The sequence below is a fragment of the Coregonus lavaretus genome, assembly GCF_964263955.1.
Source record: "Coregonus lavaretus genome assembly, chromosome: 22".
Lineage (NCBI taxonomy): Eukaryota > Metazoa > Chordata > Actinopteri > Salmoniformes > Salmonidae > Coregonus > Coregonus lavaretus.
The window spans coordinates 44,829,200-44,842,313 of record NC_140009.1 but is presented as its reverse complement, the minus strand read 5'-3'; the positions used below and the strand labels follow the sequence as shown (position 1 = coordinate 44,842,313).

General features: G+C 39.1%; 1 protein-coding gene and 2 long non-coding RNA genes across 5 annotated transcripts; 1 reads left to right on the top strand and 2 right to left on the bottom strand.

Annotated features, from left to right (window-relative positions):
* The first annotated feature begins 533 nt into the window (after positions 1–533).
* LOC311149701 lies at positions 534–1,733 on the top strand. Its single transcript, XR_014615043.1, has 3 exons — positions 534–843; positions 1,089–1,307; positions 1,402–1,733. It is a non-coding gene; the product is annotated as an uncharacterized lncRNA (long non-coding RNA).
* Positions 1,732–4,034, bottom strand: LOC311149702. Its single transcript, XR_014615044.1, has 2 exons — positions 2,674–4,034; positions 1,732–2,598 (listed from the first exon to the last, which is right to left on the bottom strand). It is a non-coding gene; the product is annotated as an uncharacterized lncRNA (long non-coding RNA).
* A 29-nt stretch (positions 4,035–4,063) lies between these two features.
* On the bottom strand, positions 4,064–9,546 carry LOC311149699 (uncharacterized protein). 3 transcript variants are annotated; one of them, XM_084186908.1, is made up of 11 exons: positions 9,345–9,546; positions 9,118–9,239; positions 8,705–9,011; positions 8,538–8,617; positions 8,211–8,263; positions 5,537–5,573; positions 5,391–5,458; positions 5,180–5,269; positions 4,767–5,080; positions 4,442–4,620; positions 4,064–4,212 (listed from the first exon to the last, which is right to left on the bottom strand). In XM_084186908.1, exons 1-11 carry the CDS (start codon positions 9,511–9,513, stop codon positions 4,066–4,068), a joined length of 1,566 nt encoding a protein of 521 aa, XP_084043034.1. In that variant the 5' UTR covers positions 9,514–9,546; the 3' UTR covers positions 4,064–4,065. The 3 variants fall into 3 exon arrangements, with proteins under 3 accessions (XP_084043034.1, XP_084043035.1, XP_084043036.1); XM_084186909.1 differs by lacking the exon at positions 5,180–5,269; XM_084186910.1 differs by lacking the exon at positions 4,442–4,620 and having other exon boundaries at positions 4,125–4,212.
* Between the last annotated feature and the right edge of the window lie 3,568 nt (positions 9,547–13,114).

The window sequence follows — 13,114 nt, the reverse complement described above, 5'->3', positions numbered from 1 at the left end:
CTCATCTTTATGTTCCTCCTCTTCTGACCCTGAACCCTCTTCATCAGTTGATTCATCCTCATTATGTGCAGCATTGTCCTCCTGGTCATTATTTTCTTTTATTTCAAAAATTATCTTGCAAGCCTCCTGTGCATTATAAAACTTCTGCCTCCTCATTGTGCTGCCTGTCTCTCTCAGACTAAAATGTGAAATGCCCAAACACCTGTGAGAAAATACTTTTTTTGTTGTTGTTGTTGTCATAACCATTGCTTGACCCCACACATCAAAGAAACATGATCAAAGATGTTTTGCCAAGCAGTATGTAAACTTTGTGCTGCGGGGTCTTTTTGACCCCAGAGGACAACAGAAGTTATTACATTTAGTAAAACACCCATAATTCAATCAAATTACTTCAAATTTGTTTGAATCATAAAGAGCATAGTATTAAACAACTACCGTTATTTTCAGACCAATTGATGAATAAAAAACATATTTTGTCGGCAAAAGATTTAATTTGGGGTCAGAATGACCCCAGGACAACAGGAGGGTTAAGCCATTCGGTTTGGCCATTTCGGGATGCATAGATGGATTTTCACGTAAAGTATTGTGGCTTCAATGTGGACCAACAAATAATAACCCAACAGTGATTGCTCACTATTTCATGTCATGTGTGCGAAACCTCGGTGTCATCCCCATGAGACTGAGGACTGATTGCGGCACTGAGAACGGCATAATGGCTGCAATTCAATGTACCCTACGCCACCATCACAGTGACTACTACTCTGGAGCGTCCAGCCACATGTACGGCTCATCTATAAATAACCAGCGTATTGAGTCCTGGTGGTCTATATTTAGAAAGGGAAGGTGAGTTGTCTTCATAAAGGGTCATTGCATCTTTTGGTCATTCGATTTTCTTCTCAGGAACGATTAATGAAAAACGAGCACAATAATTATCAATACAAATTTGTAAAGCAAATCCTGCCCGTCAGGAAAAGTAGCTGTTCCTGAAAAGCAAATCGAATGACCAAAAGATGCACAGACCATACATTTCATTATAACTAACCTTTATTATTTATAGTATAACTAAACATTTGTATCCATTTCTATAGGTCTCAGTTCTGGATGGAGTTATTTGCCGACCTTAGAGATGCCGGATACTTCAACGGGAGTCATGAGCATCAATGCCTATTGAGATATTGCTTTGGTGATGTTATTCAGAAGGACTTGGATGAGTGTGTGAGACTGTGGAACAGCCACAGGATTCGCCCTTCCAGAACAGCAGCATGTCCAGGAGGAGTGCCCAATGAACTCTACTACTTACCACACAGGTGATACATTGGTGATAATAAACAGATAAAAGCATTAATGTAACGTTTTAGCTTAAATGAAAATAAATGCAATTATGTATTCTATTTAACATAGGTTTGGCTCCAGAGACTGCGGATTTCAAAGTGAACAAGCTGAACTGGATGCCCTTCCTGAGGCTAGCCTGTCAATGACTCCTTGTGGGGACCCAAACATGCAGGAGTACTTGGACTTTGCCATGGAACACAATCAGTTACAGAAGCCAGACAACTGGGAGTCTGCATCCGAACTGTACATGAAACTAAAAGAAATGGCTCAGCTATGAAATGATCAAAAAGGGAGGGTTTTTTGTAGTGGTGGAATACTGCTGTCTGTCTGAACACAATATTTATGAATCTGTCACCCAAAGCTTAATTGTTTTTAAGTGTGAAGTAAATTAATCAAAAATAGTAATCAGTATTTATTACACTTTTGTAGTATTGAGAGTAATGGATCTAAAACATTTTCAAAATGTTTACTGTGAGAAAAGAACATGCTCACATACAGTAACATTATAAAAACAACTTTGGCAACTGCACTTTAAAAGTGCACCTTTAATAGGGTTGGGCATCAAGAACCAATTCCTACTTGGAATAGTTTAAAAAATTACGATTCCATCGGAATTGTTTCTTTATTGGAATCGTTTTGGAGGATTGGGTTTCAAATCTGATCATGGGTTCCAAATTTAACATGCGCAAGTTTTGGTTTCTGTAGCGGCCAGGTGCTTGTTGTGTTGCAGCCATGGAGCACAGTAAGTGGTGCTCTAGTGTGGCTTTATTTTACATTGAAAAAGCCCCGTCAAACTGCAACCCACCTTTGAATCAAAATAAAACTTTCCTCTTATTTGTGAAATAAGCATGTGACCCGTTTCAACTCCACCACTCAAAGAATCGGAATCGAGAATCGATAAGAACCGGAATCAAAAGGAAGAATCGGAATTGGAATCAGAATCGTTAAAATCTAAATGATGCCCAACCCTAACCTTTAACAACAACAACTTTTTCAGAGTCTTAACTCTAGGGGTCATCCATCATATAGCTTAGAAACAGCCGAATCCTGGACTATTTTGAATTCCAAAGTCCATTTGTGACTTAAACAAAGTGTATGAGTCTAGGAGTGGTAATCTCAAGGAGTTTGAACATGTATTTGCCATTGGGAACGCAGAGTCCTCCAGGAACTCTATTTGAGGCAGTGGTTCCAAGCCAGATGGGGGAAGTGAAGACAGCCAAGTAGCAAACATCAAAACATCTTCCACAGACACAGCAGCCTGGCCTTCTGCAAAGAAAAACAATTCAGATACATCACTGCCATGTGTTTTCTTAACTAGTTATAAAAAACAAACTAACAAACCTTCACAATCAAGGAGATAGTCTGCCCAGTAGGCCATGGTTTGACTTTCTTTAAGTCTTCGATTACTCCCCGAAGGACTGAGGTCAGGTTTGAAGAGTCTCTCAAGTTCAAAAGCAGTGAGTCGCCTTTCAGAGTGGCACATGACAGGGGCCAGCAAAGTAGGGTGTTGCTGTAGTGCAGTCAAAAACTCCAGGGTTGAAAGACCATCTCTGAATCTACAGAGTGAACACAAACATTGTTTCACTGCTGTGTAGTGCCAATTGAATTTAAAATTATCTAAAGAAAACTATTAAATATTCTCTTCTCTACAATTACTATCCACCTTAACATTGTTGAAAATTGATTTCAAAAACCCTATTTTTGCATTGCACATTAAACGTTAATTGTTACAAACTGTAAGTATAACACACAGAAACAAAAGACTGGAATGACACAGACGGATGGGTGGCTTGAGCACTCACACGATGCCTTCAGAAAGTCTACACACCCATTGCACTTTTTCACAACTTTGTTTCGTTATAGATTCAATTTAAAATAGTAATATTAATATTTTTCCTCATCAGCCTACACACAATACATCATAATGACAAAGCAAAAACACGTTTTTAGAAATTGTAGCAAATTTAATAAAAATTAAAAACTGGAATATCACATTCGCACAAGTTAATTAACCATTTTCTCAGTACACTGTTGAAGCACCTTTGGAAGTAATTCCAGCCTGGATTCCTCGTGTATGAAGCTACAGGCTTTACACACAACATCACCACACTCTTTATATCTGATTTTCAGGGACATTTACAAGAGATACTAAAACCTCTCTGCATGTCAGGATCTTTATGAGAACTGAGGGCAGAAATAGATCCATATGTAAATGACACTGCTACAGTATGGAGCAGGTGGTTGGATAAACAGCAGCAAGTCATCAAGGGTTTGATGGGTAAAGTGAGCCTCAAACCATCACTCTGCTGCCAGATGTGCAGCAGAGGTGGATGGATCACTTTAAGGGGTAACTGGACTGATTTTCCTCTATGGAAGAGTTAGTCAGGAGGAGAAACCTAAGATCTAATTTCTGTTTTTGCTTTGTCATTATGATGTATTGTGTGTAGATTGATGAGGAAAAGGATTTAAATATATTTTAAATTGAATCTATAAAGGTGTGCAGACTTAATGAAGGCACTGTAGTTTGACACAGAATGAAGTGACATCACATATCCGTTGAAATACACTAAGGTACAAATTCTGATTAAGGACAAATTGATAACAGATATACATACTTGCATAAACCAAAGATGGGGACCATGAGGCATTTCAAACAAAAAATTCATACATAAATAAATAAAAATCTCATCACTACAAATATCATCTTACCTGTCAATTACAGATGAGTTGCGGTCAATGATATACCATTGGAGGTAGTGACACGATTTCTTTATTTTCTTCCACAGTAGCCACATGTCTCAGACAACCTGCTGTCTGTAACATTGTGCTGTGTCTCATCATACATTCTTGCAGAGCATCCAATGAAGCAGCATTCTCAATCTGAAAGACATGAAAATGGGCAAAAACACCCCAGTCAATAACTGTATGCACTGTATCTCCTTGCCTATTTTTTTAATAACGTACATAGCAAGGTGTAATCTTACACTATCAAAAACTAATAAATTAATTAAATATATTCCGCACGTGATATAGGAAGTAAACATTGTCTCAAAAACACTGCAGTAAGTATGAAAAACTCTGCCCTACCATACCCTTATGCTATTCTCACCTCTTGCAAAGCTTTCCCTATTTCTTCATCAGTTATTAAATTATTTGTTGCTTTGAATGAAGGCTGGCCTGCAAGATAATGTACAAGATCTTCTGACAGGAAATGGGGTCCTGGACCTCCATGCACAACTGACACAGCAATCATCTTTCCTGCCAAGTAGTATTCATCCTCCCTAACAGCTGTGAATGAATTCATATTGCAAAATTAAAACAATGCATTACTGTATATACTGTAATATGCAAGCATATGTCATGTGATATATCTGGTCAATGAGCATTAACCAACCATTAGTAGCCTATAGTACACATCCAACCAATATGCATACCCTTTGCATTGTAGACCAAGAACCGATGTCCTTCTGGTCCATCAAAAATGGGCCGGTCTTTTAGGTGTTTCATCAGTAGAGTTAAAAACTCTCGTCTTGGACCACCAGTGTCAATTCCCTCTTCCAGAACACCAGTATCATCAGTAAATTTCACCAGCATGTCACAGGTTTCAGAATATGTTGTACGCTTGAAACCTCTGACTGCCCCATCCCAAACATTATCCCTTGAGATGTTAAACCGGCTGACTTTTTTATGATCAATAGGAAGAGACAGGTTTGCTACGATGTCAGGTAATGCAATGTCCGTCTCCTCCCTGTAATGACAAAAAGTTAATTCATTTGTGGATATTCCAGATATACAAGAACTATTGTACAGTGAAAAAACTGGAGTGCTATAGTCAAAAGCATATTACATTGCTGTGTGTTGGAAATTCTTCACATTGACAGCAACCGGCTCTTCGTCCTCCTGCTCAACATTTGGTGAATACAGGTCTGTGTATTTACTGTTGGGAAATTGCCATTTCCATGTTAAAACATCTTACAAACAAAAATGTCTTCCCCATGTAATCAGTTCAATACATTTAAATTATGTCAGTCATTATCTTTTCTTTTTTTTTTACTTACCTGTAGCAAGACATTTTTTCTGGATTTGCTTCCGGTGGATCCAGATCCTCAGCATCAGATATTACTATCTGAAAAAAAGATTAAAATGTCTGAAACAACAACACTGAAAGCAAGAAATGTCATGCTGCCACACTCTGCCTTATTACCTGTCCAGGCTGAATTGTTGATTGTCCTGGTGCATCTCTGAAACATGATAAAACATATTAAAATGATTAGCTCCATGATAAAGGCTATAATGTAGCTTTGAGTAGCATGTAGTAGTAGAGGGAACAGAAAGATGTATTAAAAAAAAAGATTATTTTGAGAACATGTGGATAGGAGCGTTTCCTGGACTCAAATCTGAGTTAGTTTGAGTTTCTTTTTTAATGGAAAAGGTATAAAATAAAAGAAAGCTCAAACTACTATTTTTTAACTATTAAAATGCTTGTATTGCAAGTGGCCAAGCCATACAGAACCAATTTAAAATAACTTTAATGCGTTTTTGCATCTAGCCTTCGTCAGCGAGTCAAACAGATGAAATGAGAGACAATGGGTCTTTTCTAGTGTCCAAGGTGTTCTGGGCTAGAGTAGGTGTTGTAGACATCTTAAAACCAGTAGGTGTCCTTCAGGCCTACAATAGTCAAATCATGTAAACATTATGTACAGTGGGGAAAAAAAGTATTTAGTCAGCCACCAATTGTGCAAGTTCTCCCACTTAAAAAGATGAGAGAGGCCTGTAATTTTCATCATAGGTACACGTCAACTATGACAGACAAAATGAGGAAAAAAAATCCAGAAAATCACATTGTAGGATTTTTAATGAATTTATTTGCAAATTATGGTGGAAAATAAGTATTTGGTCACCTACAAACAAGCAAGATTTCTGGCTCTCATAGACCTGTAACTTCTTCTTTAAGAGGCTCCTCTGTCCTCCACTCGTTACCTGTATTAATGGCACCTGTTTGAACTTGTTATCAGTATAAAAGACACCTGTCCACAACCTCAAACAGTCACACTCCAAACTCCACTATGGCCAAGACCAAAGAGCAGTCAAAGGACACCAGAAACAAAATTGTAGACCTGCACCAGGCTGGGAAGACTGAATCTGCAATAGGTAAGCAGCTTGGTTTGAAGAAATCAACTGTGGGAGCAATTATTAGGAAATGGAAGACATACAAGACCACTGATAATCTCCCTCGATCTGGGGCTCCACGCAAGATCTCACCCTGTGGGGTCAAAATGATCACAAGAACGGTGAGCAAAAATCCCAGAACCACACGGGGGGACCTAGTGAATGACCTGCAGAGAGCTGGGACCAAAGTAACAAAGCCTACCATCAGTAACACACTACGCTGCCAGGGACTCAAATCCTGCAGTACAGACGTGTCCCCCTGCTTAAGCCAGTACATGTCCAGGCCCGTCTGAAGTTTGCTAGAGTGCATTTGGATGATCCAGAAGAGGATTGGGAGAATGTCAGATGAAACCAAAATATAACTTTTTGGTAAAAACTCAACTCGTCGTGTTTGGAGGACAAAGAATGCTGAGTTGCATCCAAAGAACACCATACCTACTGTGAAGCATGGGGGTGGAAACATCATGCTTTGGGGCTGTTTTTCTGCAAAGGGACCAGGACAACTGATCCGTGTAAAGGAAAGAATGAATGGGGCCATGTATCATGAGATTTTGAGTGAAAACCTCCTTCCATCAGCAAGGGCATTGAAGATGAAACATGGCTGGGTCTTTCAGCATGACAATGATCCCAAACACACCGCCCGGGCAACGAAGGAGTGGCTTCGTAAGAAGCATTTCAAGGTCCTGGAGTGGCCTAGCCAGTCTCCAGATCTCAACCCCATAGAAAATCTTTGGCGGGAGTTGAAAGATCGTATTGCCCAGCGACAGCCCCAAAACATCACTGCTCTAGAGGAGATCTGCATGGAGGAATGGGCCAAAATACCAGCAACAGTGTGTGAAAACCTTGTGAAGACTTACAGAAAACGTTTGACCTGTGTCATTGCCAACAAAGGGTATATAACAAATTATTAAGAAACTTTTGTTATTGACCAAATACTTATTTTCCACCATAATTTGCAAATAAATTCATTAAAAATCCTACAATGTGATTTTCTGGATTTTTTTTCCTCATTTTCTCTGTCATAGTTGACGTGTACCTATGATGAAAATTACAGGCCTCTCTCATATTTTTAAGTGGGAGAACTTGCACAATTGGTGGCTGACTAAATACTTTTTTTCCCCACTGTATATGGATGTGTCCCATGTTTCCTATTGGTGGATTACCACTAGAAAAAACCCAGTGTCTCTCATTACATCTATTTGACTCCCTGACAAAGGCTAGATGCCGAAACGTGTTGGAGTTCTTTAAGTTGGTTCTGGATGACCGTGCCACTTCAGTAAAGGCCTATAGTACCTATGCAGGATCGACAGTGATGTGGGACATATGAATGGACAGTGGATACCCCCCACTTCATTCTCACGTGTTTTTTTTAATGGTTTGGTTAATTTTTGTTTATTCAACTGCAAGAGCAACTGTATTTCAGTGGGTTTATTCTGTAAAGCTCTGCTCACACAGGCAGCTGTGGGTCCTTTAGGTAGGGAGCGAGGGGGCACCGCAGTCAGTTACAGAAACAGCTGATAGCATGTAGCAACGTTGAGCTTATGTGCAGCAATATAAATGTATGTATAATGTGTATGTGAATAAGTAGTGAAATATCTGCTAGTAGTTTTATCAGTTTTGTGAGTTAAATAAAAAAAAAAGGTGAAATTGCAATTGAATTATTATTGCACGTGTGAAAATTCCTTTGTGTCCAAGTGTGCAACACCTACCTTTCATCGTCCAGCTTGTGTTTGGGAGTACTTCGATTTTGTGGTTCAAAAACCTGAGAGGAAACGGATAAAATGATCAACAACTTTCAACAGGTTCCATTATTTTTCCATTACCACATACAGTATATATCAATGCTGAATGGTTGTCTGTGTTACTGTATAATAGTTACTGCAAAATAATCAAAACAAGCCTTTTTCCACTAAAATATTGACCAGGACATTGATTTTATGCTTAAAATCCAATGTACATCTAATTAATAAATTATATGAAAATGAATAAATACAAACATACATAAACATTTTAAAAAAGAGAAATAACTGATGTACCAAAGTGTCAGCACGATTGAGTTCAGCTGTGCTCCTTGTTGTGATGACAATTTCAGAATCAGAGTCTGAGGTATCATCCACTGAAAAAAATAATTCTAACAACCATTATCTATCCTCCAGCAGAGTATCTAAATATGTAAAAATATTGAATCATGAGATCCACTAACCTCTTTTATAGTGTTTTTCTAGGCAAATGAAAAAAGTTATCCTGGAATATGCCTTTCCTATTTCCTTTTTATATTCTGCCAATTTGAATGGCCTTTCTGACCCAGGCACATGAACCACCTCTGAGCAGTCTGGATACAAAAGGACATAAGGTCCTTCGTGCATGTCCTTGTTAAATGTTGTCATTTTCTGGACAGCTTGTTTCAGTAGATCAGGTGCTGCTACCTCTGGGTCTGTAAATAACTGTAGTGTTTTCCCTCTTAGAGGTTTTAAATCAGTTCCACTTGGCACCATCAATCCTACGTTTATCTAGTAAAATAACAAAGATATAATTAATGTATACATAGGTAAAATAAATACACACAAATACATATAGAGCATTGCAAAATTGTATAGGACGGTCAGTACACCTTACCTGGACGTGTTTTCTTTCTTTAGGCCTATATCTTCCTTTTGGCCCATAGTTAAAAGACTGTCGTTCTTTTGATTTCGAGCTTCTGTACTCCATGAACTGTTTGTATGATGGGCATGGTTGTTCTGCAGAAATGGACAGAGTTCCGAAACAGAAAGTTAGAAGCCGCTCAAAAAATCATTAGCGTTACTGTCCTTAGATAGCTAGCGTTTTGGTTTTGCTAAACTTACTTTGCATAGCACTGTCCGGCTGTCGAGACGTCCCCTGTGTTTCCAATGTTTCCGTCTTGTCCGCGTCCTTTAAAAACTCCAAACACCGACCACACGTAAAGCAAAACCGCGTTAAGCTGTTCATGTGTTTGCCACAAAACGGGCAAAACATCCCTCGGCCGCAGTCCATGTTCGGGCGGTCACCATAAACTTCTTTGATGCCATAAACTCCACAACAAAAACACGAAAAGACCACGCTCGTCACTTCCGGTATATGGTACATTCCCTTTCCGTGACGAATCTGTCGTTTGTAAATTTGTTTCGGGACTGGTAAAAGTGTTTTGCGTCTTGTTAATTTGTTTTCTAAAATGTAAATTTGTTTTCTAAAATGTAAATTTGTTTTATAAAATGTAAATTTGTTTTATAAAATGTAATTTTTTTTCTCCAAAATGTAAATTTGTTTTCCAAAATGTAAATTTGTCTCGAGCTTTGTAAAAGTGTTTCATTCTTTGTAATGTTGCTTTGCACTTCCCGGCCACCGTACCAACACAGCATGGTAGCAACACCACATGATAACAACAGTGTAGCAACACAACATGGCAGCATCACAACATGGTAGCAGCATGGCACAAACATTATTGGGCACAGACAACAGCACAAAGGCAAGAAGGTAGAGACAACAATACATCACGCAAAGCAGCCACAACTGTTTGTTAATTGTGTCCATGATTGAGTCTTTGAATGAAGAGATGGAGATAAAACTGTCCAGTTTGAGTGTTTTTTGCAGCTTCTTCCAGTCACTAGCTGCAGCGAACTGAAAAGAGGAGCGACCCAGGGATGTGTGTGCTTTTCTTATTTTTTTTTTGGGGGGGGGGGGGGGGGTAGATAGATTGTAATCAATGTAATTGTCTGCATCAATTCCAATCCCCCATATGTTTTTTTTTCTCTTGCATATATATATATATACATACATATACATACACATATATATACAGTGAGGGAAAAAAGTATTTGATCCCCTGCTGTTTTTGTACGTTTGCCCACTGACAAAGACATGATCAGTCTATAATTTTAATGGTAGGTTTATTTGAACAGTGAGAGACAGAATAACAACAACAAAATCCAGAAAAACGCATGTCAAAAATGTTAAAAATTGATTTGCATTTTAATGAGGGAAATAAGTATTTGACCCCTCTGCAAAACATGACTTAGTACTTGGTGGCAAAACCCTTGTTGGCAATCACAGAGGTCAGACGTTTCTTGTAGTTGGCCACCAGGTTTGCACACATCTCAGGAGGGCTTTTGTCACACTCCTCTTTGCAGATCTTCTCCAAGTCATTAAGGTTTCGAGGCTGACGTTTGGCAACTCGAACCTTCAGCTCCCTCCACAGATTGTCTATGGGATTAAGGTCTGGAGACTGGCTAGGCCACTCCAGGACCTTAATGTGCTTCTTCTTGAGCCACTCCTTTGTTGCCTTGGCCGTGTGTTTTGGGTCATTGTCATGCTGGAATACCCATCTTCAATGCCCTGGCTGAGGGAAAGTTCTCACCCAAGATTTGACGGTACATGGCCCCGTCCATTGTCCCTTTGATGCGGTGAAGTTGTCCTGTCCCCTTAGCAGAAAAACACCCCCAAAACATAATGTTTCCACCTCCATGTTTGACGGTGGGGATGGTGTTCTTGGGGTCATAGGCAGCATTCCTCCTCCTCCAAACACGGCGAGTTGAGTTGATGCCAAAGAGCTCCATTTTGGTCTCATCTGACCACAACACTTTCACCCAGTTCTCCTCTGAATCATTCAGATGTTCATTGGCAAACTTCAGACGGCCCTGTATATGTGCTTTCTTGAGCAGGGAGACCTTGCGGGCGCTGCAGGATTTCAGTCCTTCACGGCGTAGTGTGTTACCAATTGTTTTCTTGGTGACTATGGTCCCAGCTGCCTTGAGATCATTAACAATATCCTCTCGTGTAGTTCTGGGCTGATTCCTCACCGTTCTCATGATCATTGCAACTCCACGAGGTGAGATCTTGCATGGAGCCCCAGGCCGAGGGAGATTGACATTTATTTTGTGTTTTTTCTATTTGCGAATAATCGCACCAACTGTTGTCACCTTCTCACCAAGCTGCTTGGCCATTGTCTTGTAGCCCATTCCAGCCTTGTGTAGGTCTACAATCTTGTCCCTGACATCCTTGGAGAGCTCTTTGGTCTTGGCCATGGTGGAGAGTTTGGAAGATTAGGAGCACTCCCTTTAAGAGTGTGCTCCTAATCTCAGCTCGTTACCTGTATAAAAGACACCTGGGAGCCATAAATCTTTCCGATTGAGAGGGGGTCAAATACTTATTTCCCTCATTAAAATGCAAATCAATTTATAACATTTTTGACATGCGTTTTTCTGGATTTCTTTGTTGTTATTCTGTCTCTCACTGTTCAAATAAACCTACCATTAAAATGATAGACTGATCATTTCTTTGTCAGTGGGCAAACGTACAAAATCAGCAGGGGATTAATTACTTTTTTCCCCTCACTGTATACACATACATACGTATATATATATATATATATATATATATATATATATATATATATATACATACAGTGGGGAGAACAAGTATTTGATACACTGCCGATTTTGCAGGTTTTCCTACTTACAAAGCATGTAGAGGTCTGTAATTTTTATCATATGTACACTTCAACTGTGAGAGACGGAATCTAAAACAAAAATCCAGAAAATCACATTGTATGATTTTTAAGTAAATAATTTTCATTTTATTGCATGACATAAGTATTTGATCACCTACCAACCATTAAGAATTCCGGCTCTCACAGATCTGTATTCCCAGTCATGTAATATCCATAGATTAGGGCCTAATTTATTTATTTCAATTGACTGATTTCCTTATATCATCTGTAACATGTTGCATTTATATTTTTGTTCAGTATACATTTTCTAATAGTATCATGTATTTTGTGTTAAAATAAATAAAATTAAATGTGCCTCATTAGCATAAATAAACTGGGTGTATTTGCATATATGAATTGATTAACATAAATGGGTGGAACATGCAACCACCAGAAACATGCTCGGTCTAGGCCTACCTGCACCATCTAGACAGTCACGTTCTGTTGCATAATTCATTCTGTACCTAGGGGAAACTCCCCCCCAAAGTGAAGTAAGCAGCAATAGTTTTGTACAGGCAGAAGCCCTCACTGTGATGGTTGATGCCCTGCCAGGTCAGCCTGAGAAAGCGTCATTCAGAGCATTCCCTGCATTCAGCAGGAAACTTCTCAGGCCTCGCTGCATGCCCCAATTATTTATCTATGGTCAAAGTCCACAAATAGCTGTATTTTAGGGGAGAGAGAGGTAAGTTGAGCCAAAGGGGTAAGTTGAGCCACCCTTGTTTGACATTTGAGTAATTTGGCAGACGCTCTTTTCCAGATCGACTTACAGTAGTGAGTGCATACATTTCCATACGTTTTCGTACTGGTCCCCCATGTGAATCGATCCCACAACCTTGTGTTTGTTAAGTATTAAGCCTGTGTTAAAAGATGCTTAAACTTATTAAAAGACAAAAAAGTTATTGTGATTGTGTTGAATTGTGTTTGGGAAATTAACATAGACATGGTTTTAAAAAGGTAGTGGTAATATTTCATTCAGTACAGAAATGTGTAGGCGGCTTAACTTACCCTGTCCCGCATCCATACCCGGGGTAAGTTGTGTCAAGAGACCACTTTTTTTGGACAAGCTATGTTTTCAAAACTATAATGTTTACATGAATTCTGATAATTTCC